The sequence below is a fragment of the Doryrhamphus excisus genome, linkage group LG7 (assembly GCF_037039965.1).
Source record: "Doryrhamphus excisus strain RoL-2023G ecotype Guam linkage group LG7, RoL_Dexc_Guam_v1.1, whole genome shotgun sequence".
In the NCBI taxonomy this organism is placed as follows: Eukaryota; Metazoa; Chordata; class Actinopteri; order Syngnathiformes; family Syngnathidae; genus Doryrhamphus; species Doryrhamphus excisus.
The window spans coordinates 8,333,183-8,356,203 of NC_136363.1; the positions used below are offsets into that span (position 1 = coordinate 8,333,183).

The 23,021-nt window shown below is 40.7% G+C and overlaps 1 protein-coding gene across 3 annotated transcripts in view; it reads left to right on the forward strand.

Annotated features, from left to right (window-relative positions):
* Positions 1 to 215: 215 nt before the first annotated feature.
* The window catches only part of col16a1 (collagen, type XVI, alpha 1), a 48,834-nt gene continuing 26,028 nt past the window's right edge, over positions 216 to 23,021 (forward strand). For 2 of the 3 annotated variants that reach the window (XM_078792029.1, XM_078792030.1), the window contains exons 1-9: positions 216 to 384; positions 4,431 to 4,540; positions 10,188 to 10,256; positions 10,344 to 10,461; positions 16,182 to 16,305; positions 16,967 to 17,248; positions 18,435 to 18,515; positions 20,209 to 20,277; positions 21,848 to 21,880. In XM_078792029.1, the coding sequence (XP_078648155.1) occupies positions 4,465 to 4,540; positions 10,188 to 10,256; positions 10,344 to 10,461; positions 16,182 to 16,305; positions 16,967 to 17,248; positions 18,435 to 18,515; positions 20,209 to 20,277; positions 21,848 to 21,880 (852 nt within the window). In that variant the 5' untranslated portion in view covers positions 216 to 384; positions 4,431 to 4,464. Of the gene's footprint in view, positions 385 to 4,430; positions 4,541 to 10,187; positions 10,257 to 10,343; positions 10,462 to 16,181; positions 16,306 to 16,966; positions 17,249 to 18,152; positions 18,281 to 18,434; positions 18,516 to 20,208; positions 20,278 to 21,847; positions 21,881 to 23,021 lie in introns of those variants that run through there. The other variant, XM_078792031.1, reaches the window with a different exon arrangement.

Consider the following 23,021-nt stretch of genomic DNA (forward strand, 5'->3'; position numbering starts at 1 on the left):
AGGCACAGGCCTGGAGGAAGGATGCTTGAGAGATTAGAGACTTGCGGCCAAGGCTCTGTGCAGTAGACACAGTGACGTCATGAACGGATCTCCCTCCAGAAAAGTCAGAAAAAAATCACACGGGGGAGAAAAGAACAGCAGAAAAAAAGTCAGCAGATAGAAAAAAAGAGAGGGAGAGACTTGGGAATTAACAGGAGAAAGGGGAGGGGAAAAGTTGGACACCCACTCTCGTTGTGACTTCTTCCTTTTTCTCCGTGGAAGAAGCCTCAAGACAGAAAGGAGCAAACACACACTGGATTACTTTGGACTTCCGTCAGATTTATACATGCACATTGTTGAAGGATTCATGTGATTAAAGTTTGTGGACTTAATCAAAAGTTGAAGGTATGTCTTTCTCAAGTTGTAACATGCATCGCAACTGGAAAAAAAAAGTATAGGGTAATTAAATAGTAATGTATTAGGATTTTGACTTAAATGCCTCCACACGATGCAAGCTTTCACCTTGGCAAGTATTTTCTGAAGAGCAGAACTGAACTTTCATGGGGGAAAAAAGTACATTTCAATGTACAATGACTTGTTCCATATCAAATAAAGTTGACATAATTACCTTGAAGTCCATTAACTTGCTCTGTGGTAGTCCATGGATGTAGATTGTACCTCAATGGACAGAACTAGGCTCATTCAGTTCTGACAGTAGTAGAACTGCCGGCTAAAGTGATGATGGTGGCAGCTTTTCCCCAGCTCTATTATCTAAGCCATATTTGATGTAGCCAAGATGCATGCTGCTGACTAAGGCTTGCATCCATGCCAAGGTAGTATCGTATTGAAGCATTGTCTGTGTGAATGACTGCAATGAACAGACAGTGAATGTCAGGCTTGTAGGGAAAAAAAAGGATACCACAGTCACATCTGTTTTCTTTATTAGTCAGCCTTTCCATGTTTTCTGGCTTTTGCATCAGTAATGCCCGTGCAACCCCCTCTTCCTGGTACATCCCAGAATACCAGAAAATAGTAACAGATGCGTATGGCTCTCCTAGGACTGTTGACACAAGGTTAGGCAGCCCTGTGACCATGACACATTTCTAGCTATTAATTTAACTTCACATTTTGCCCTCAACGTGCTGTGGGCCAAGCAGTAACCGCTTGAGTAACCTCTGTTTGGGGCTTGGAGCAAAAGTCTATTACCCCTTTGACTTTTTGTTTTTCTGGGTCAACAGTGAATAATATCATCAGGAATCAGCTTCAAGTCTAGAGATACTTGTTGAAGTTGACCAAACAATGCACATTTTGGGCTCCGGCCCAACCTGCTTATGTCATCAGAGTACTTTCATACTGTAAGCGGACATAGTGAACGTTTTTGGTAACTTGAGACAGTCTGGACTTGACTCCCTGCGATTAACTGTCCTGCTTTTTTTCCCCCTTTCTTCTTCCTCTGCAACTGTGCTGGCCTGTTTCTCATTACTGAATAGTCAAGCTCTTGGACACTTAACAGAATGTAATACTCGTGAAAACTTGCCTCAGCTTCTCCTGAGCGTCACACACTTTGGGATATTGCCTCAGCTAGTTTCTATTGCTCCCAATTATTGCATATATGGAGGATCTATAATAACTTCGAGGTAGCACAGGAAACTTTCAAGTTGAGGTGTGTCAAGTCCAGGCCAGTAAGCATTAAGCCTCGCAGTTTCTGGCAGTGCTTCTCAGGAAACAGCCAATAAAGTCGGTCTTTTATGTGGGTAGATGCAAAGAACTGTGATACATCCTAAAAGGGCCCAGACTTATTCCAATGGAAAATCCGCCTTGCAACAATCTTGCCCATGGGATGCTCCTCACTGGTTTTAAATGCACTGGCTGTATCTGTGTACTTTAGTGCATGTCCATACCTGTGCACATTACTGGCTTCAGCTCTGCGAGTTTCCATCTGTTACTATATTTTTGAAAGTGTGCATGTGCATGTACGTACGTACATGGTGGTGCTCTGTGTTGAACTTTTAGTGCACTCCATGCCCTCAAGGGGTCATGCGGGGTCACAACCCTACAGGGTAATCAGGAAGTCGCTTATCATTACTGAACAACAGCTGCAAAACATCACCTTTCATGTGACTGACACATATTCACAACCCAAAATTAAGTACACAGATTAGCCTTCGACAATGACTCATGACTCAACACACAACCATTACTGTCCAAATTGCTGGTCGTATTCAGACTTCACACACTAATGTATAGCATCCTGATACTTTAGCAGCTCTCTGGGAATTCTAGTGGTGAATTGGTTGCTGTGAATGGAGAATGGAGGTTTCAGGTATCAAGTTTATCCTCGGGTATTGCTCTTCAAGTTTACACCGCTAAGTTCCTCTTAAGGCATTTGCCTAAAAACTGGTGTTTATATTGGCTTCACTTGCAGTGGCCTAAACATTCAGTGTTCTTCTTAATGTGCTCAGGGCCAGCGTGGCCGCTCCGTCCAGTGGCCCAACCTCATCCTGCTTTATCTGCTCCAGCCAGCTTTGTTGCCCTGAAACTAGTGGCTCGTGGCAGTCGACGGAAAAAGAGGCATCATTTGCAACACATATCAGGAAGCAGGCAAAAATTGTTTTGGATTATGGCCAGAAAATTATAGCAATGAAGTATGCATCATTCTCAGTCCTGTGGAACATCATGCATTATGTATCACGTGAACTTGCTTATTATTATGATTATGTGGCATCAGGCCTCCTATAATGGCTGCAGGTTTAGAGTGTTCAAACACAGCCATCTGAGGCTTTGATTAACCTTCTGCCCATCCAGCTGGAGGGGGAAAATATAGTTTCATGACGTTTCGCTTGCAGTTGCTTAACATAAAAACGTTTTGCACAAGGATGAATTGGGGCTCAGGATGCAATACAATCAAACATTTCATTAGGCTTTAAAGCTGGAAGCTGGCATTTTTAGTATGTATGAGAACAAGACAACAAAGTTTTAAAAAACAGAATAGATGATTCAGATGGTGCCTATTTTAAAACACACTCATGATCCTTTGAATAAATGTTGCTAATTAATCATTGGGAAAAATAGCAAGCAATTAACCATTAATCATTTAATGCTGTTAAGTGTAGCTCATTAATTCATTTCATAGGCTATTTAAGTATCTTGAAAAGACAACAGAACTTGAGGCTCCAAATTGAGCCTCTTAATCCAATGCACAAAATCTAACTGTACTAAAGCAAAGTACCGTACTGACCAAAATATTAGAAAATACATTTGCCCCTGGCCGCCATTGATGAGACGGTAGCCACATAAGGAAGTACGCTGTCCAGAAAAAAACTAGAAATTCTACTCCATGCTTACATGTGAGTCTATGCCATGTTTTATTTATGTCTAAGATTTTCATTTCTTATGTCTACTCTATTGGGTAATATGAATGTAAAGATGACTATGGAGATGTTATTTCATGTCCAGAGGGCCCGAATGTCGTAAACAGGTTTTATTTTACGCTGTGGCTACAAAATATTTCATTTATAAATAAGGAATGTGAGGTCTGGAACCAAGTACCCGTGATAAACAAGAGATGAATGTATTAATAACCATCACTATTGTGATGCAGTGTATTGTTGGCAGCATGTAGCAGGCAACCTGTTCAGGCTAAATACTAGTATCCACCCGGCAGAAGTGGCACACTGTGTAACCCTTGTGGACAACAAAGGTGGAGGTCATTAAATTTGGCAGACAGGACAGGGACAGGTGTGTGGATGGGGGACACAGTCTGCTCCAATGCCTGCCTTGAGGGTTCCACTGTACCTGTTAACACTTCAGAGTTATGACTGCTTTCACACATGCTGAGGGTGAGCCTGGGTTAGTCGGTGATGTGTTCATGTGAGTCAGAGTGGGTTGTGCGTGCAAGCTCATGTTTGTCTATGAGGAAAAATATAAAGGGACCTTGGAGATTGAGTGTATATGCTTTTGTAAAAGTGGCATCTGGGCTTTCTCGTTGGGTCACATGAAAGCATCTGGTGCAATATTACCATGACAAATCCAGATGTGTAATTTGGACCGAACCTACTCTAGCACACATTGCTTATTTTTCACAGCTTTTCACTTTATAGTTCTCCAACATCACTCACTCGGTGCGTGAACATGTCACATCGCATTAGTATGCATGTGTCATTGTGTTGCTGCAGCCCAGTGAAAGCAGAACACATGGATGGCTTAATGACTATGATCAGGCCTCATCGACATGCACTCCTTAATGAGCGACATTGTGGCTAATTCATATGCCTCGAACAAAGCCTGCGTCATATACATCATTAACATATCGACTGTGGCTGCTCATACATACACATCAACATCCATTGCAGACTGACAGAATAGAGCATCATTTTACAGCTGTCAACAGTCAGAGGGGTGTGCAGGAATACCGGCAGGAGGCTGACGTTTTGTGTCCGTTCATCCATCAGGTGGTGGCTGAGGTGAGGCGAGGCGTGTGAAACCATGTGGCTTCTCTGTTCCTGCCTGACACTGCTGGCCCTCAGCCTTAGATCATGTGACACCCTGGCTTCACAAAAAGGTGAGAGCTATATTGTTTTCTAGCAAATGTTTAAAATAATTATTTATTATAATCTGTTCCAATGTGTACTGTAACTACATTTTTTATCATAAGAGGTAAAGGACATCAAATAAGTCAACACAAATGTTTTGTGGTAAAAATACATTAACAACACGGTGACACTCATACTGTACGCTAAGCAGAAATGTACACAATTTTTACCTTAACTGAAAAACACAATAATTGAGGCGTACGCTAACCAAAGTTCCAATGAATAAGCCGCAAAATATATTTTCCAACTGTAGACATCACTGCTAACATCATTAAAAAAACTTTTGGGTTTTCAAGCACATATTTCTTGACCAACCAGTCCCACTAAATAATGCCTGAGCTGATGTGGCTCAAAGCTCCACATTATATGGAGCATAATTATGGCTTACCGATGCTGCAACTGTTGGCTGTTTGTGGCAAGGTGGTTGGTCTGTGGCTCAAGTATGCGGTACGCCTTTCTCTTCATGAGTTGTCGATTATTCCCACTGTGTATTGATTTGAACAAAAGCCTTGTGCATGTGTGTTAAGTGTGTCTCTACGTTAGTCTTTGCAGCAACGAGCTGACGCAAATCTCTTGTTTTTCCAAGCTATATTTATTTAACTCACAACTGTCATGTTCCCTCGTGGTGCTTTCGGGGGCCTACCCTGCCATATCACCTGGGTGGCATGTCAGTCTCTTGTAGCTCTTTGAAGAACCTCCCCACCCCCTTGGGAGACCCTCATCATTGTCTAGTCAGACGAGACTGCGCCAGCTTGCAAGCTCCCTCGACGAGTCTTCCTGAGCGGTTTGAGAGAAAGTACTTTCTCAAGTGCAGATGTGATATTTTGCTGCACACAAACATAGACTCGACTGTTCTGACTGACTCATCCAAATCTCTGCTTACTGGTAATTTGCTGACATTACATCTGGGGAGCAAGTTTAATTAAAACTAGTGTTGAGGAATCGTGCTGCAGAACTGCAGCGCATCGGCCTTAGAGACTGGGCCTTTCGGGCATATCAAATTGCTTTGGTAAGGTGATATGTTTTTGTTCCGCCACAGTCTCAAGTTTTATATTTGGGTATAGATTCATGTAGAAATCCTTTGTCAGTGCTTAAGCTACAATGCATTGACTTGTCTGTTGCCAAGTGTGACAACCATTGAATTCGCACAACTACACACACAATTAAAAAGTCTACAGCTCATGGCTTCCACAAAATCATTTACACCCATGAAGTGCTTTTTCAGGCCTTTTCTATCACTACCTTCAATGGCTGCACACTGTGACTTCCTGCTTTGTGGAAAGTGAGAAAGTGCTCATTTGGATTCAGGATATTTGAAGAATGTTTAATTTCCGTGCATGAGAAGTTTGCGGTTTGCTTTAGAGGCATGTTTCGGATCGTTATCCACCTCCACTGTGAAGCTTATTGGCTATCAGTTTTGCAACATTTGGTTGAATGTAAGCAGATAGGACAGCTTTGGACACGTTCACTACCCATGATTGTACTTCTATCAGCATGGGCATCATTAATAAGTTCTATTCATGCAGTAGCTAAGGCTAACTGAAAATACAGACACTCTGGGTGTGGATCGTCCTTTGGCTGATCTCCTCTATATTGTTCTCATTCCTCCATTTAGTGCAAGGTAATCAGAGTTTTAGCTGTCCATATATTCTTTTATATTATATATAAAAGAATATTCTTTTAAAAAATAAATTGCATTGCAACTGTGCATAGCAGTTTGTGGTAAACCTTTTATATTTTTGTCATGACTTAATTGCAGAATGAGACAATACAGTAGTTCCTTAGAGCGATTGCTGACCTCCTAATTGTGGATTGATTCCTCCATGAACTTACCAACCTTCTTTTTGTTTTGCTGATCTCACCAGTTTGATGCATTTTTGTGTCAAGAGTGTATGTTGACAGAGGTTCTATTTGGTAGTGTTGCATCTTTTGGTTGGTTTGGTTAAGGAGAGTTTATTATGACAAACTGCATTATAATCATATCGACTTTTCACTTGCTTATTTTCTTACTAATCAAACCTCGATTCCTCAACTTGTACACACAGAAATACACCAAACAATGATAATAACCACTCACATTTTGAAGTGTTTATGTTGTTCTGCAGGTCAGTGTTTATATTCTTACAAGCGTATTGAAATTAAGCCAGGGGCCCAAAAGGGGATGGTCTTTCCATTCCACTGTACTGCAGTTTTATCTTCTGAAACAACCAGGAATGTGTACTCTTGTGTATCTCCTTTGCAGGGAAGCACAATTCCCCTGACTATGTTCTTATATTCCCCCATCCCATTGCCTGCTTAGTACAGTATGTCATTTCCCCCTTCATTTCAACCTAATGTGGACAATTTTGAGTCATTGTATTAAATCAATGGCATCACACATCAAACATGACTTTAATGGCCTGAGGTACTGGAAAGGCTGCAATAGAGCCTACTTTTTGCTGATCAGCAGCCCAGTCCAATTATCTGTGAATGCCACACTGTAAAGCACATTCAATAATTCAGAAGCTTCTCTTGTTAAAAATACACACACACACACACACACACACACACACAGGGAGTCTGACCTCATCTCCCTAATGAACACACACTTAGCAAGTGTGTTATCCAAGGGGAGCTCAAAGAGAACGCAGTGGGTTTCAGCAACTGTGAACGTTAGCTGATAAAGCTCTTGTTAAATACCACGTCCACCTTTTCTGTACAACCTTCCTGTTCATGTTCCCTCACCCCTGTGAAGACCTAAAATGTCTTTCGCAGTTATGTGTTGCATGATTGCGGCACTGTATCATTACCTGGTTTGGCAAACATGACTTTTTAAAAAGGAAGAGAAGCCTGCCAAGTCTATCCCATCTCTTCAAGGATGTATGCATGTCCCTGCTAGTAGGATCTGAGAGTGCTCTTCCCAACTTTCACTAATAGGCTTGTCAACAGGCAATTTTTTGTCCTTTGATCGTGGCTTGACTGTAAATGAGGTTTAAATTCTCCTCACTGTGTGTTCAACATTCCACTGTCCATTTATTTTTGTTTATCTCCTGCTTTTATCTTCCCTCCATCCCGTAGTGTCTTCAGCTGTTGTTCAACTTTTCATGGTTCCGTCTCCCTTGCTTGCCTCTAGTCAGGATCGTTTTATGCCCGACAAGGCTTTCATCTCGACTGTGGTGCTGAAAGACAAAAGACTAAAGAGAGAATAAGTAGTGAAGAACTTTAGATTTCTCGACATCAAAATGCCAGAGTTGGGAGACACTGAATGAAGATACAGGCTCTGTGTTTATATGTGTGTGTGTGTGTCTGGTTGACAGGCAGTCTTTGAGAGGCTGCGGAGATGTCAGTCGGCGCTGACTTTGCAAAAGGGGGTAGACCAAGTTAAAAATACAGTGTTTTGATTCTCTCTTTTTCTTTTGCTGTTTACGTTTCTCCCTGTTTCCCAATGCATCCTTATGTGACACACCTTGATTTGTGCGTGTAGACAGCAACAACACAACGGCTCGCCGAGCATGCAGACAGGCTAAGATGTACCCCTCTGTGCATCACTATCTCGTGCCTTGGAAAGGAGATGAGCAGATGCTGCAGCGTATCAAGATGAATGTGTCTGCAAACTAAAATCAATCTTAATTACCTTATTTCCGCAAATAGCCACTGTCCCTCTAATAGATGCCTTGCCCCAATTAGTCGCTTCCTGCGCCATCCACTTGAAACAAACACCTGCCACATATAGAGGTTCCTTTTTCCATCTCAAAAAAGGGCAATAGCTATAATTACACTGTTGATCATACATTACTGCTCAATTGCTCAGCCCGTTTAACCTCCATAGATAATCTTACGTTAGATGAATTTGATGCCTTTTATGGTGATTTGTGTTTGAGGAGACTGACAGTTGGTCACTCCACAATGTTGTGTGCAAAGCTACATGGTGTTGTAGATGGTAAACAAATATTCTAATAAACGTACACCCCGGTAAGCTTGTTCTTAATCAATTTAGGTAAAAGTGACATTTCTCACCTCAATAATCAAAAATAGAGGGTTGGGGTGTGGTTAATGTGCCAGAATTTTGCTAAAGAAGGTGACAAACGTGATTTAATTCAAAAAATAACACGTGCCAAAACAGGAAGTTGGTGTTGAAGAGGAAGGCGTTTGACCACATTGTGTCTTTGGGAACAGTCACGTCTTCAAAGGAGGTTTTCAGAGTGAACAGCTAATCATCAAAGACGTATTAACAAATTTTGCATGTCTCCAACTTAGCTATGGAGCTAAGGATGCTAACAGACATATTGTGATAAAAATACATTAAGAACACAATTGGACACACGCAATATATTAACATGACAAGATGTGCGCCATATTGTACGTAAGTCAATCCAAGTCAAAATTTTGTTGTAAATTCAACCTGAACCGGGCTGCATGGTGGTCGAGTGGTTAGCTCGCAGACCTCACATCTAGGAGACCCAAGATCAATCCCACCCTCAGCCAACTCTGTGTGGAGTTTGCATGTTCTCCCCGTGCATGTGTGGGTTTTCTTCGGGCACTCCGGTTTCCTCCAACATTCCTAAAATTAAATTGAAAAAAATTATAAATTAATTGGCGACACAAATTGTCCATAAGTATGAATGTGAGTGTGAATGGTTGTTTGTCTATATGTGCCCTGTGATTGGCTGGCGGCCAGTCCAGGGTGTACCCCGCCTCTTGACAGCTGGGATTGGCTCCAGCACCCCCCACGACCCTTGCGAGGATAAGCGGTAGAAAATTAATGAATGAATGAATTCCACCTGAACCAAAAAACACACTAGTAGGGGTGGACGCTAACCAAGGGTCCTCTGTAGTTCTAAAAATGTGTACAAGTACTGGTGGCATACTACAAAGCAACCAAATGTGCCCTGCACTTGCGCTGGCATTCAAAGTCTAAATTACTCTTAATGACTGATTTAGCATCCTAAAGAAAAATACATTGGAATTAAGAGAGATAGGCTTTGACTTCTCAAATTGCAAAGAGCAGCAGTCTGTTAGCAGCATTAAATCAACAAAATTTCCACCCGAACTCCTCTTTATTGTATTTTATTGATATCGGGCTCTTCACCATTAGCAGCTTGTTTAAAAAAATGGCAAAACGGAAAGAATGTTGGGTTCTCTAGCTGTCTTGAACAGGCCCATGGTACCTGGCCCCAAAGAGATCAATTAACTGCAGATCATAGTGATTCGCAGGGTCCATGTCTACCTGTAATAGCCCAGTTTTTCCACACAGCTCACGTTGACCTCCCTCACCCTCTTTTAGTCTGTCAGGCTCAACTGACAGGCACCAGTTTCCCAATGTAACCCCCCTTTGACAAGGTGAGAACTTGTCCATCAAGCCCGGTGTGAGACAACCTGTCAGACCAAGCTGTGTTTTTCCCAGCACGGCTTTGACCTCATTTCATCTCACTTAGAGTGTTTTACTCTCTTCTGGACTCCCCTCACCCCTCGCAACCCTTTCCTGCACATCAATATTTTTGTACATCTCACATGCACTCAACAACTGTGTCTATCTTCTCCAGAAGTATAAGTGTTACGAGGCAGCTCAAGAACGTTTCATTTCAATGGGAGATGTCTTCCTTGTTGTGACCTTCAACCCATTCTTTGTCTGCCCAGATGTACAGTGCCCACCCTTACAAGTGGATGAATGGAAGTTTCCTCTTTCATCCGGGGACAACATCACGGGTGAGGCTCGGCTATGCAAGCCCTGTGTTTTCTGTCTTATTGAGTTTTATTCATAAGGAAGTTGATGCAGGCTAATGCCATCTGCAGGTTTTAATGTGATGAGACGGTTCTCCCTACTCAAGAATCCAGATGTCAAGAAGATCCGTAACCCTCGCGGACCCATCATCCTCCGCTTGGGCAAGACCCCCCTCCTACGCCCAACTGAGTGAGTACCGGTACATCTCCGTATGTCTTCAGCACTCACCCAAGGAGACACACACAAAAATCTATGGTTCACAATCGTGGGAGTAAGCGATTGTGTCATTGAATATGATTTTTAGTTGTTCTGTGTTACGGTCTTTTCACACCATCTCTGAACAAAGACAATGCTGATCCTCCAGCTAAGAAGCCTCTGAACCTTCACTCAACACATCGTGGTACTGTCCAATGTAGACACTTGGAAAAATCATCCCCCCACAGGTCGAGTCCAGTCCGCTTCCACTCCCTCGCTACTGACACCGGCTTGTAAAATTGAACATAACAGCCCTTTTCGCGTACTTTCATATTTGACTCCTCTGCATAAGAACATGCGGTGGAAATGAGCTATGCCTGCTATTTAAAACGTTGTAAAAGAAATAATTTCAGAGCTTGCTTTCTCATGGGTCGTAAGAAATGGTACAAAACGTTTAGCACTATATAAAGTTCAAATTGGAAAGCAGAGAAATCTCGGTTACAGTGTACCTTTCAGCCTGTAGTGCACATTTTAGAAAAACCTTTTGTTACAGTATATCTCTCAAAGGGACAATATCATAGAAAGTAAATGTACATATACATTTAAAGTTATAGTTATTTATAGTAGTATAGATTTACAATCCACTGAAAATGTGTCAACCCACAGCCATAATTGGCTAAATAAATGGCATCTCAAGTGAGTACAGAGATTATTGGTGGTGGGAGAATCATTGTTTGGTGTTGCATGAGTGCTTCTATTCATTGGGGGTAACATGATTTCCAACCTGATACTGTGCTTGAACATTCTTCCAAGATGATAACAACCTAGCTGAGAAAGCTGAAGGTGACACAGGGGTACTCGCTTTTGTGTCAAATGGTGTGCCAGCTGGGATAGGCTCCACCCCCTTATAGCCTGAAACATTATAAGCGGAAGAAGAGAATGGTTGAAGGGATGAAAAAATGCACATTATCTACACTTACCATTGTGTTTACATTGCGCCATGGGTTTGAAATGTCAAAAATAGGAGTTATGTACTTCCTTGACAGCTGAATTATAACTGCACCTCAGACAGCTCTGCCTCTTCCAGGTCAGCGATAAAGCACTCTTCACAACATGACAATTGGGTCTGTACTGAGTAGTTTATCAGTCTGTCCAGTGCTGCTAGCTCTGCTTACCCTACGGCCTAATAAAGCTGTCTGCAAAACATTCCTTTTGTCCAATGAGGCACTTTCTTCTTTTGAGCGTCTCACATATTGTTTGTTATGGGCACATGGAATAATTTATTGTACGACAAGGAAACCCTTTTCTGTTAGTTTTGCCCTTAAAGAATGCTACCTGGGTGACTTTACAATTTCACATTGTCAACACTGAGCAATAACAACGGTGCAACGGTATAGCAAGCCCACGGACGGTCCGTATCTTGGTTTTTGGGCTACGGTTTAGATATGTTTTTTGTGCGTAAAAACAACAAATTTTCTTCTCCCCAAATTATTTATTTATTATTATGAGTCAATTATTTTTCAAAAATAATTGAAAATGAAAATCTATTTAATTCTATTTGTCTTAATGTCATCATAGACGATATTTGATAAAATGCAGTTGATTGTGCGAGATATTTTTATGGCAAATTGTCCCTCTCAAGACTTTAATAAGCACCAAACAAGCAAACCTTCATTTATATGACTTTTCCCTTCATTTATTTATTTGCTTCTCTGGTTCACCCTTGCCCACGCACTGTGGGAAAATGTCTCTGGCCTTCATAAAACAAGAGTGGAGGCGGAGAGCAGATGATGATCAAAGTATGAAAATGTTACAATGAGTTAACGAGAGTGTTAAAGGTTCCAATCCAGGCAATAAGTGAAGAGATGAAGCCCAAGGGGTGTTCTATGCTACATCTGTATCTGGGTGCTGATAGTGTGGGGCCCCTCAAACTGTGTTTTAATTCATCAGCAGTGTGGTTGAGTGAAGGCTGAAATGTACAATTGGAAACCGATGGTTTGGCTTTGTATTCAAGGCTAATTCCCTCACACAAATGAGTGACAGCCACATGAAGACACTTGTTTCTCGTGCCGTCTCAGTTGTCCGCTGCCAGTGAAATGGGCACCACTCAGCAAAGCAGTGTTTCGTTGCTTGAGGCCAGTTTCTTTGATGTAAGGGGGAAAAGCAATTCTCTGATATTACGGGTTGCGGTCCAGATAGCAATCAAAGAATTTCACATGTTTTAGCGCTGTGATATACAATTCAGCACAGAGAAAAGCCTTGAGGCCAATCATCCTCTGGGTCTAAGGCGAGATCTGCCCTGCATGATGATTTCATTTGTTTATGTATTAAACATGTTTAGTGAGGATGATTGCAGGATTAAAAGTCAGTAGGAGTAACTTGTCAGATACATGTTTCATTAAATAAAAAGTTCTGAATAGCTGAATTGTGTGATCATTTTTAAGGTCACTGTGAATATAACAGAGCAAGATGTGGGTGTGGATTAAAAGCAAGTGAAAAAGAAATTATTTCTATATTTATTATATAATATTTTGTATTTGGAGAGGTTGAAACGTCAGCCACCTTCAGATGAGCCTTCCCCCGGACAGGATTAGCACCACCAAAATTGGATTGAATTATTAATTAAGAGCTTTATTTTCTTTCCAGTTTCCAGATTGGCTCTTATTAACTCCAAAATAGAATTTGGTGATTCATGTTTGCAATGAAATTACTACAAAATATCCTGGCAACTAAGGTGATGGTCATGGTTTGATTTGTTGTGGATATTCTTGACAAGTTACAGTTCGACTCTTCTGACTTTACTTGGTTTTTCAAAAATAACTAATTAGTAAATCATACTATAGTACAAAAATATGCATTTTTAAGCTCATTTTACAGTTTTTTGTCGCAGTTTAGCATTTTCAAGAACAAATGTCCGAAAATACAAATGTAAGCCATTGAGAAGACTGATCAGTAGCTGTCAGCATTGTTGTTTTTATGTTCAGTGAAATATGCACACACCAGATTTGATTGCCTGAACAAAAAAAATAATGAAAAATGGTTTGAATGATAACCATACTAACAACACAGGCTAGTGTTGTGGCTATAATCCATGCCAAGCTAAACTCTGAATCATTTCCTGACATCTGTACGTAACACATGTATTGTCACACACAAGCACAAGTCTTGTCTTGGCTTATTTTCTCTGATTATATCTACTATATTGGTTAATACGTATGAGTGTAAGGGTGACTATAGGGCTGTTATTTCATGTCTAGAGGGCTCTAACACTGTAAAAATACCCATATAAGTCATACGGGTGTTCATGTTTGTATATATTGTGCTTGCTTTTCTTGTGTTGAGGCGGCACGGCGGTCTAGTGGTTAGCGCGCAGGTTCAATTCCCACCCTCGGCCATCTCTGTGTGTGGAGTTTGCATGTTCTCCCCGTGCATGCGTGGGTTTTCTCCGGGTACTCCGGTTTCCAAAAACATGCTAGGTTAATTGGCGACTCCAAATTGTCCATAGGTATGAATGTGAGTGTGAATGGTTGTTTGTCTATATGTGCCCTATGATTGGCTGGCGACCAGTCCAGGGTGTATCCCGCCTCTCGCCCGAAGACAGCTGGGATAGGCTCCAGCACCCCCCGCGACCCTCGTGAGGAAAAGCGGGTAAAAAATGAATGAATGAATAATGCACAGAAAAGGGCCATAAATATGTGTTCATGTTTTACATCAGGATTGTGAATAATAAGCAATATTTTTAAACAGTGCAGTTCCCCTTTAATGAAAATATTCACCTTCCGATGAATTCCGCTTGCTATAATAGTACCAACACCTTGTGATATAAACCCCAGCTTTTATTATCCACCTCGAGGTTTTGTTATTTTCTTCTGACATTAACCTCCTCCAACAAAAATGGATTTGAGATCTGAATCTTACTGATTTATGTCCATATAGTATGTTTTTGTTTGCGTATACACACAGGCCTTATATTTTTTCTCCTCGTGTCCTGAATGCAAAGAGGGCAAGACAGGTACCTTCAACTTAAAAAGTCAATAACTTCTGAGTGCTTTTGTGCCCTGCAGCCCACATTGTAAATCGACAGAACAGAACAAATCAACTTGTCCTGTCATATCACAAACATCCTCAAAAGGTCTAGTGATATATTGTGGAGAATATTAATCCACCAGCAGAGTTGGGGAAGTTTTGAAAAAAAATCTCCTTGGCCTCTACTTTGTTTGCATTCTCTCTCTCCCTCTCTCTCTCACCTTTACTTCTTCCTATCCTCACTTTGTTTTGACGTCTTGTAGCTGGACGTTTTCCCTTGGATCTTCCCTCTGTCATAAATCACTGTCACCCCACTTCAAGGGGTAGGGAACCAGCTTGCAGCATGGGCCATCCACTGTACGTGTATGTGTGCTTAGAAACACACAGAGGAATATATAGGAAGAGAGAATATTTCATAGTGTGTGCCATCTCAGTGAACATGCATTTTGCTGGCTTTGTTTGTGAACCCTTCATCCTTCAATACACCTTCATGCAGTGAATAATTGTCTCTGTGAATTTGTGTGTTTAGATGCCCTTGACCAAAAGTGAGGGATGCAGCTTGCTGGGCTGTATCTGCTATGAAAATTAGTGCCAAAGGGTTACTTACTTGCCGTGTGCTTTGCATTGTAATGCTGGCTCGTGCCCCAATATGTGGGGGAGAAAATAAACGGAAATAACAAAACAATCATTGCATATCAAAAAGCTCACACAGGCACAGACCTTATCATTTTACCCTCAGGCACATCAGAGATGGCATTTGTATTCAAAAGTCAATTTAATTTTGCCAAAGTTTAATCGAAGGTGATAGGTGTATAAAAGGTGTACTGTAAATGCTCGACTTAATAGTACGGCGATCCCTACACATTTGTGATCAGCATTTGCAACCTTTTAAACATGTGGATTTTAGTCAAATGTAATATTTATATATTTTTCCTCCAAAATTAGGCATTATTTCCACAAAATAGACATCTCATTCACCTAAAATTGGTAATACTTAAAGAATTTGATAATACATCCAGTTCTACAATACCCCAACATCATTGCCTTGTACTAAGTTCTTGGGCCTGCCAATTCAGCAAGCGCCTCATACAAGAAAAAACAAATGAACCCCATATAGGCAAGCACTTGGCATCAGAGGCAAGGAAAAACCTGAACCAGAAATCCCCTTTTCCCGGGTGGCTGTCTGTCTGGACTTGTTTTTCATATACTGTGTATGTGTATGGACGTTTTTGAATAGTAACACATTTCAATTGTGGGAAATGCAATCCTGCCAGTTCAGGCTGCAGAGTCCTGCTTTTGCCCTAAAAGCATAATTTTCTCAGAGAGTAGACGTCAGAGGTGTCTTTAATTTCTTAGTTTTTACCCACAGGATGTTTATGACCTCATGAACTGTTGCAGACCTTGCACTTACTACGGTGATCTTGGCTTAGGTCTTGTCTTCGAGAAATACATCCCTGTGTGCTCTAAGTTAGGTATTCAATCAAAACATTGGTAAAACTTTTTGAAACTAAAGCAGAATGTGTCAAAAAAGCAGTTTCCAATGCTCCAATCTTCCAAACGATTCCAATCTCACAACATTGCAAAGTGCTTGAAGAGATTCTATTTGTTCCTTAAACATTTCGTATGGAATGTACTTTTATGAAGCGGCAACTACATTCCTGTGTCTGATGAAATTTCTTGTGTCGTAGCGAGGTGTTTCCTGATGGTCTTCCTGAGGAGTTCACGCTGATATTTACCATGGCATTAAAAAAGGCGGCCCTGAGGGACACCACCTACCTAATTCAAATATCTGATGAGCAGGGATACCCTCAGGTGCAGTACTTTCTTTCCCCCTCTTACGATACTTTGTAGTCATTCTCTTACACGCTCCTTTATTCCTCCTCCCTTGCCTTGTCGATTTTGTCTTCTTTCTATCTGTCCCTCACTTGAGGGACATGAATTTTCTGCTGCTCCTCATGTCGTGTACCAAAGCCTTTGTCAAAAATTCCATCCCACGCGTCCTTTGCATAGTCATCAAATTTGCCGAACCTTTTCAATTCTTTGTCTGAACCTTCCCTCACAGCCTCTTCCTCATGTCCATCCTTTTGAACATCCTTTTTCTGCATTTTGCTTTCGAGCCCCCTTCATTGTTATTCATGCATGTGTGTTGCATGATGAAGCACAGGGGTTCCTTGGAGTACATATAATCACTCGAAGCCAGATTTAAATACTCAATATATATGATGAATAGAGGCCAGGTCCCCTCATTAGGAGTGATTTATTAGGTTACGGCTCTTGTGTGTAATTATTACTCTATGGCATCCTTTTTAAATCCTCTTTGTGCGTGTGTGTTCAACAACTCTGAAGTGGTTGCTGCATGTACACATTACTCTTTGTTGACACTGCGTCTTGTTAGATTTCGTAGATTTATTACTATCTCTTTTTTTAAGACCTCACACCTCCCTTCCTGATGATATCTATACCTTAAATCTAGCTGTCTGTAGACCTGAATGGCCCAGATGGCACCCTGACATTGAGAGCCAGAGGGGAGGACCCTGCAGCTGATCTGTTGAGCTGTGTTTTCACCAATGAGGGCGTGGCGTCTCTGATGGATCTACACTGGCACAAAGTGGCCCTCAGCGTGCAAAGACAATCTGCCTCCCTCCATGTGGACTGTAGCTCCACAGAGACAAAACCTCTGGAGCCTCGTGGGAGATTGGCTACTGATGGACATACTCTTCTAGCCATTCGAGCTTCTGATGCTGGGCCTGTACAGGTATGTTAAACAACTGTGCTTTTCTATTAGGAAACTTTGGTACTATGGGGTACAAGAGTAGCACAGCCGTGTGTTTGGACCCCAAAGCAGACAGACAGACAGGGGGCAAAAATATTAACAAAAAGTACAACAAAACCATCACAACCACACCAAAGTACAAAGCAAGGCAATAATACAAAGTACAAAATGGCTTGTCAAGGAGCAAGACTGTGGTCGTGCAGTGGTGCAGAACGGAAAACAGGCCAGCATCCGAGTGGTAGCAAACACCAGGCTAATAAAGACTTGATGCAAGATGAGCAGGACGTGGCTCTGCCCCAGGAACTCAAAAAAAAAGTACTACAACAAAGAGAAGAGAGCGATAGCATCTTGTCTCTGGTCTGATCCAACATGAGTGATGTCAGGCACTGCAGTGTCACTGTATGCTGCAATATTACCCCCCCACAGGCTCCATTCTGCTGCAGTGGCCCACCTCCTTGTTGCCCTCAGTCTCCTATAGTGAAATCGGTGTCCTTGCCTTGGTCAATAGCCTCTCATCCATTGTTGTTGTTTATTAGCATTAGCATGTCCTGTTGTTTTTCAGTTTTTAAGCACCTTAATGCACATCCTGAATGGCTTTTTTTATCATTTGGTAAACCTTTTGTGCTTTGGTGTAAGAATTTTGATGTATTTTCTGGTTGCAATCAATTTAATCATTTTTTTTAATAGCCAAAATATTTGAAGTGAGAATGACAGAATAAAATGTTCATACCTAATTCCCAAGAAATATTCTTTCTGTGTGCACACGTTTATATTAGTATTTCAGTGTGTGTTTTTGACCACATTGTCTGCTCCTGGGTGCAGTTTTTTTAATGAGGCAATCTTGTTCAGTCATGATTAAAAAGCAAGCGGACTACCTGGGAGAATGGGCCTGCCGTGAGCCAGGGCTATTAATGCTGAATAGATCCTGTAATCCCGGCATTTATATTAGTTTAAAGATCAATTAACTTCATTAGCAAGAAAGCATGCAGGGTGTTTGGTTAACACAGGATTGAGGTACTCACACATACACACACACACAAACAAAAACCTCCCAACAAAGTGCTTTCCTAACACTTTATATAAACGAGCACTTAATTGGTTCTCAACTATGTTTACCGCCTCATTTACACTTGGATTATCTCTCCCCCTCGCTCTATTTCTCTCTCAGATGGACATTCAGCAGGTGATGCTGTACTGCGATCCATCCCTCGCCAGTCAGGAAGCCTGCTGTGAGATACCAGGAGCTCGGGTGAGACGTTGCATTTAATGATTAATGGCACTTGTTCCCAAAAAGAAAATGATGGTCACCGCTTTTATCTTCACCTGCTCATCCGGAATGTTGATTAAACTTCACATATATGCACAAGATAAAATCGAATGAGGAGTAAAAGAAAGGTCAAGAACAGCCAAGGGAAATACTTTCATATTCTCCAAGATGTAACCCTTTGTAGTTTGCTGGTTCAGACATAGTATTGCATGTACTGAAGCCTTATAGTATTAGCTTGGAGCAACTTCTCACTTCTTATGATTACAGTTTCTGAGGCTTTTTTTGCACAGAAATTATTTACCAAGATACAAAAGTTCATACATAAATCATCCCAACGATGTCGGCTCTTTGAAGTGAGCAAACTGAACACGCCATTGTTTTTTTTCTGGTATTTTTTCCTGTTAAAGCTGCAATTGATTCATCAAAACATGTCGTGCTGTATGTGTTGACACTATGCAGAAGGGAGAGGGAGATATTACACACACAAGCAAGCTGGAAAGGTGAGGAAAATGAGCAGCAGGACAACAGCAGCTGACACACAGCAATGCAGTCACTTTGTGATGCGTAGTTATTTACAATGGTCACTAGGTGTCGATAATGTTAGGCACGTTAATTAGGATTAAAAATCCCTAATAAAAACACACAATGCTGTTGCGGCCATAATCTATTCCAGACGTTACTTACTGTCTGCCTGCCACTCGGCTCGGAGTACCAATGTACTGTACTATCACTCAGATTTTTAAGTATTATGTATTATGTTTATGTATCCTACTTCACCGGAATTCATTTTGCACGGTCGGGTCTGGAACCAATTAACTCTTATAAACAAGAGACAGCGATATACTTAATAAATCACCATGTGGTCAAAGAATTTTCCAATATTCCTCCTGCATTCCAAATTTCTGCTTTCTAATAGCAATTAGAGCATTTATGGTATTAACATTAACATGTGTATTAGAAGTCCTGGAAAGTGATTGGTTTCAGTTGAACGGCCTGAAGCCACTGAGAAGGAAAAAAAATGCAAATGAAGCAGCATCATTGGCCCATTGTATTCTTATGCACAGCAAACCTCCGATTTAACTTGTGGCAATATGCATATTTTTGAGTGGTGCGTGACTTATTTAATTTGATTAAGCCCAGGCAAAAAGTCAAACTAATAACAATTGTTCATTTGGAGCTGTTTCACAGATGTCTCAAAGGTTTTACTGCAACAACAGCTCCGGGATAAGCTGAGTGTGAATGAATTGCTGAATTAAAACAATCTCTGCATTCAGCCTGCAGGCCTTCAAGTGTTGTTAATCACTACTACTTTATCCTCCTAATGTATTACATATAATTGTTTTTTTTGTGAGAACAAGCGGTATAGTAGATGGATGGATGGATGATGTGGTTGAAAAATGTAATTCATATGTAACTATGAATTGGTATAAAACATCATGATTTTATCCCAATGTTGGAGATCCATACGACCTGTACTATGTTATAGTAAGTGTTTTTTATTATTCTTTGCAGTTTATGGAGACAGTTGTCAGATGAGTGGTTATGTTTAGCATAATGTGCTAAATTGAGTATGCACTACATTTAATACAAGCACGTGTTGTTTTGAATATCTTAATGGGAATCTGTGGCAGGATTATGTTGTGGTCGTGCTGTATTAAATTATTTCCCGTTACAGTGTCCACCAGATGCCTCCAAGAGCCGACGTGCTGCAGAGAATGACTTGTGGGAGAACTCTTTTAACCAGGTATTGCACATAATTTATATATACGAGCCCATTGGACAATTGTTGTTGTCCCTTGAAACTACTGCACTCTCTTTAGAAATTATTATTGGATTTAAGTTGCAAGTAGCAATTGTTCAGTACCCGCAGGCCATGTCAAAACATTGCAAATCGTGCCTTATGCAACCTATGGGAGTTATTTATCTCCACTAATTTCCATCGTCAATTTTATAGTTGTCAAATGTTGATATATGAAGTCCTTTCAGAGCAACATAGTGGCGATTTATTTTTGTTGCAGCCCCACTTTTTTCATCACTCATACTAATGTTGTATAGAGTACATCCAATTATCTATTCATTACAATCTGATGTTTATCTTGTAAAATGCCAGCTTGACTTAAAAACTCTGCCACTTCCAGAACCGCTAATCAATCCCAAGAACAGTACCAACAAGCCACTGGAGTGTCTCTCACCTGTCACCCTCTTCCCATCTCCAATCACTTCCTGAAGACTCCGCCTGCATAGTAATGCCGCGATAAGCCTTATATAGTCAAATGTTCCAGGCGGCTTCCTCTTTCTGACACCACAGATGAGTGCAGCTGAGAGACGGTTCTGTTCCATTTCTTTCCCTGCACATCCACTGCTGGTGCAGTTCTAGTATATGTTGATAACATGGAAAAGTGGCTGACATTTCTTGTCTTGACGGTTTGCTTAGCAGAGTATTTAAATTTTTTTTAAAGATCACTAGACCTGTGTGGCTACAAAGTTAATTAATAAGTTATTGCTGTTTTGTGTTTGAATATCGCCTATTATTAGTGAAAAATATGCAGTTTTAATCACGTTTTACACATCCTTGGCCTAAATTACGTATATTTAAACATCAAATGAACCAAAAATTCAGAAGATGCATTCACTGACATATGTAGTACTCGACAATGGTCAGTAGGTGTCAGTAATGTTATATTGATGTTGATTAGACAATACTTACTGCAGGAAGTACGCAGACCAGAAAAACAGGAAGGAACTTTTCTATTGCTAACATGTGAGTCTATATTATGTCTTATTTATGTCTCTTATGTCTTAATTTCTTTAAAAAAAATTAAAAGTGACTATAGGGATGCTATTCCATCATAATAATGCTCTAATGATGTTTAACAATTATAAAGTTAAAAAACTGTATTAAGTACGTTGTAAACAAGTTTTTTTATGCTTGAACTACAAAAATATTTTATTTGTAGATAAGGAACCCCCGCTTCATTTTCGGGTCTGGAACCAAGGATTACTGTATTTCAAAAGAAATTACAATGCAGATATAGGACTGCTACGCTTTCTAGACAACATACATTTAATTGAAGACTCCCCCCATATGTTTGATTAAGACATTGTGTAATCAATCGAAATGACAGCACACGTTCAAGTGATGTGCTGCACGTGTAACAGGAACACAGCACCAACGCCAGAGATGCTGTTTGATGCTGATACTTTGACTCATAAACTACAAAACTGCCACAGATGAGGAATACGGATAACACATTTGTTTCAACTGATTGTTTAACTGACTGCCCCATCTTTCTGTTTTTTTTTTCCACTGATAGGAAATCTTCTCATCCAAAGATCTGGCTGAGAAAGTAAGTCTTGCATTCATCACAACTTTATCATTTCATCAAATTTTGCAGTCTAAACTTTGTGTGGCTTCAGGTGGGCTGATTTAAGGTACGGTATATATAGGTGATGCATAAGTTTACAAAAATAACTAGTCCTCTGTTTTTCCCTTTCTCCCTTGCCCTGCTTTTTGACTGACTGAGGACTGATTTACACCTCATTATGCGCCACCCTCGGGATTTTTGACTGCCTAATATATTTTTTTTATTCACCTACAATAGGAATGTTATTTTCACAAATAGAATACAAAACTCTCGATGCTTCATTATGTTGCTCCTGTGTGTGCTTTATCGTGCACCTGGCCAATGTAGGTTATTACCCAAGTTGGGGCCGTGTCACTAAGAGAGGCTGGTGCAAAGAAATAAATCTGACTTTGATTCTGCCGTGTATTTAATGTGGACAAATTGCACAGACGAGTTTTTCAGAGCAAGAATGCGCATTGCACCTATAAGCATCTTGGGTAGCATACTTGATATATCAAAGGCAAATACCCCGAGCAGGGTTCTTGTCTGTACTGTATTAATTTAATTGTTTTCATAAATCTAATCTGAGGTCGATTTGGCGCCTATTGAGCCCCCCGGAAGCATATAGTCAGAAACCAATTTCCATCACAGTGTTCTTGTCAAGTTCTTCAGCTGTTTAATCGCATGGCTGGCTTCATTATATAAGCCAAAAGGCTGAAGTCCACAAATCAGCAGGAATCTGTTTACAAAGGAGACTAATAGGGGAACAGAACTCCAGACTGTTCTTCCTTTCATTGCAACTGTACTGTGCTGTATGTACTGTGTTATATGTACTATATCACAATATAAGCAGCGTGATTTCACCATATACATACTATACTGTATTGTGCTACACAGTACCTTGTTACACTATATATAGTTGTGCTCTGATGTACTATACTATACCATGATATACAACACTATACTACACCACACTATATGAATAGTTTATTTTTGTACCCTTACTCTTAATACCATACTATACTATATTATGCCACACTAAACTATAGTGCACGGTGGGCGAGTGGTTGGCAGCTAGCAGACTGGAGTTCAATCCCACCCTCGTCCATCTCTGTGTGGAGTTTGCATGTTCTCCCCGTGCATG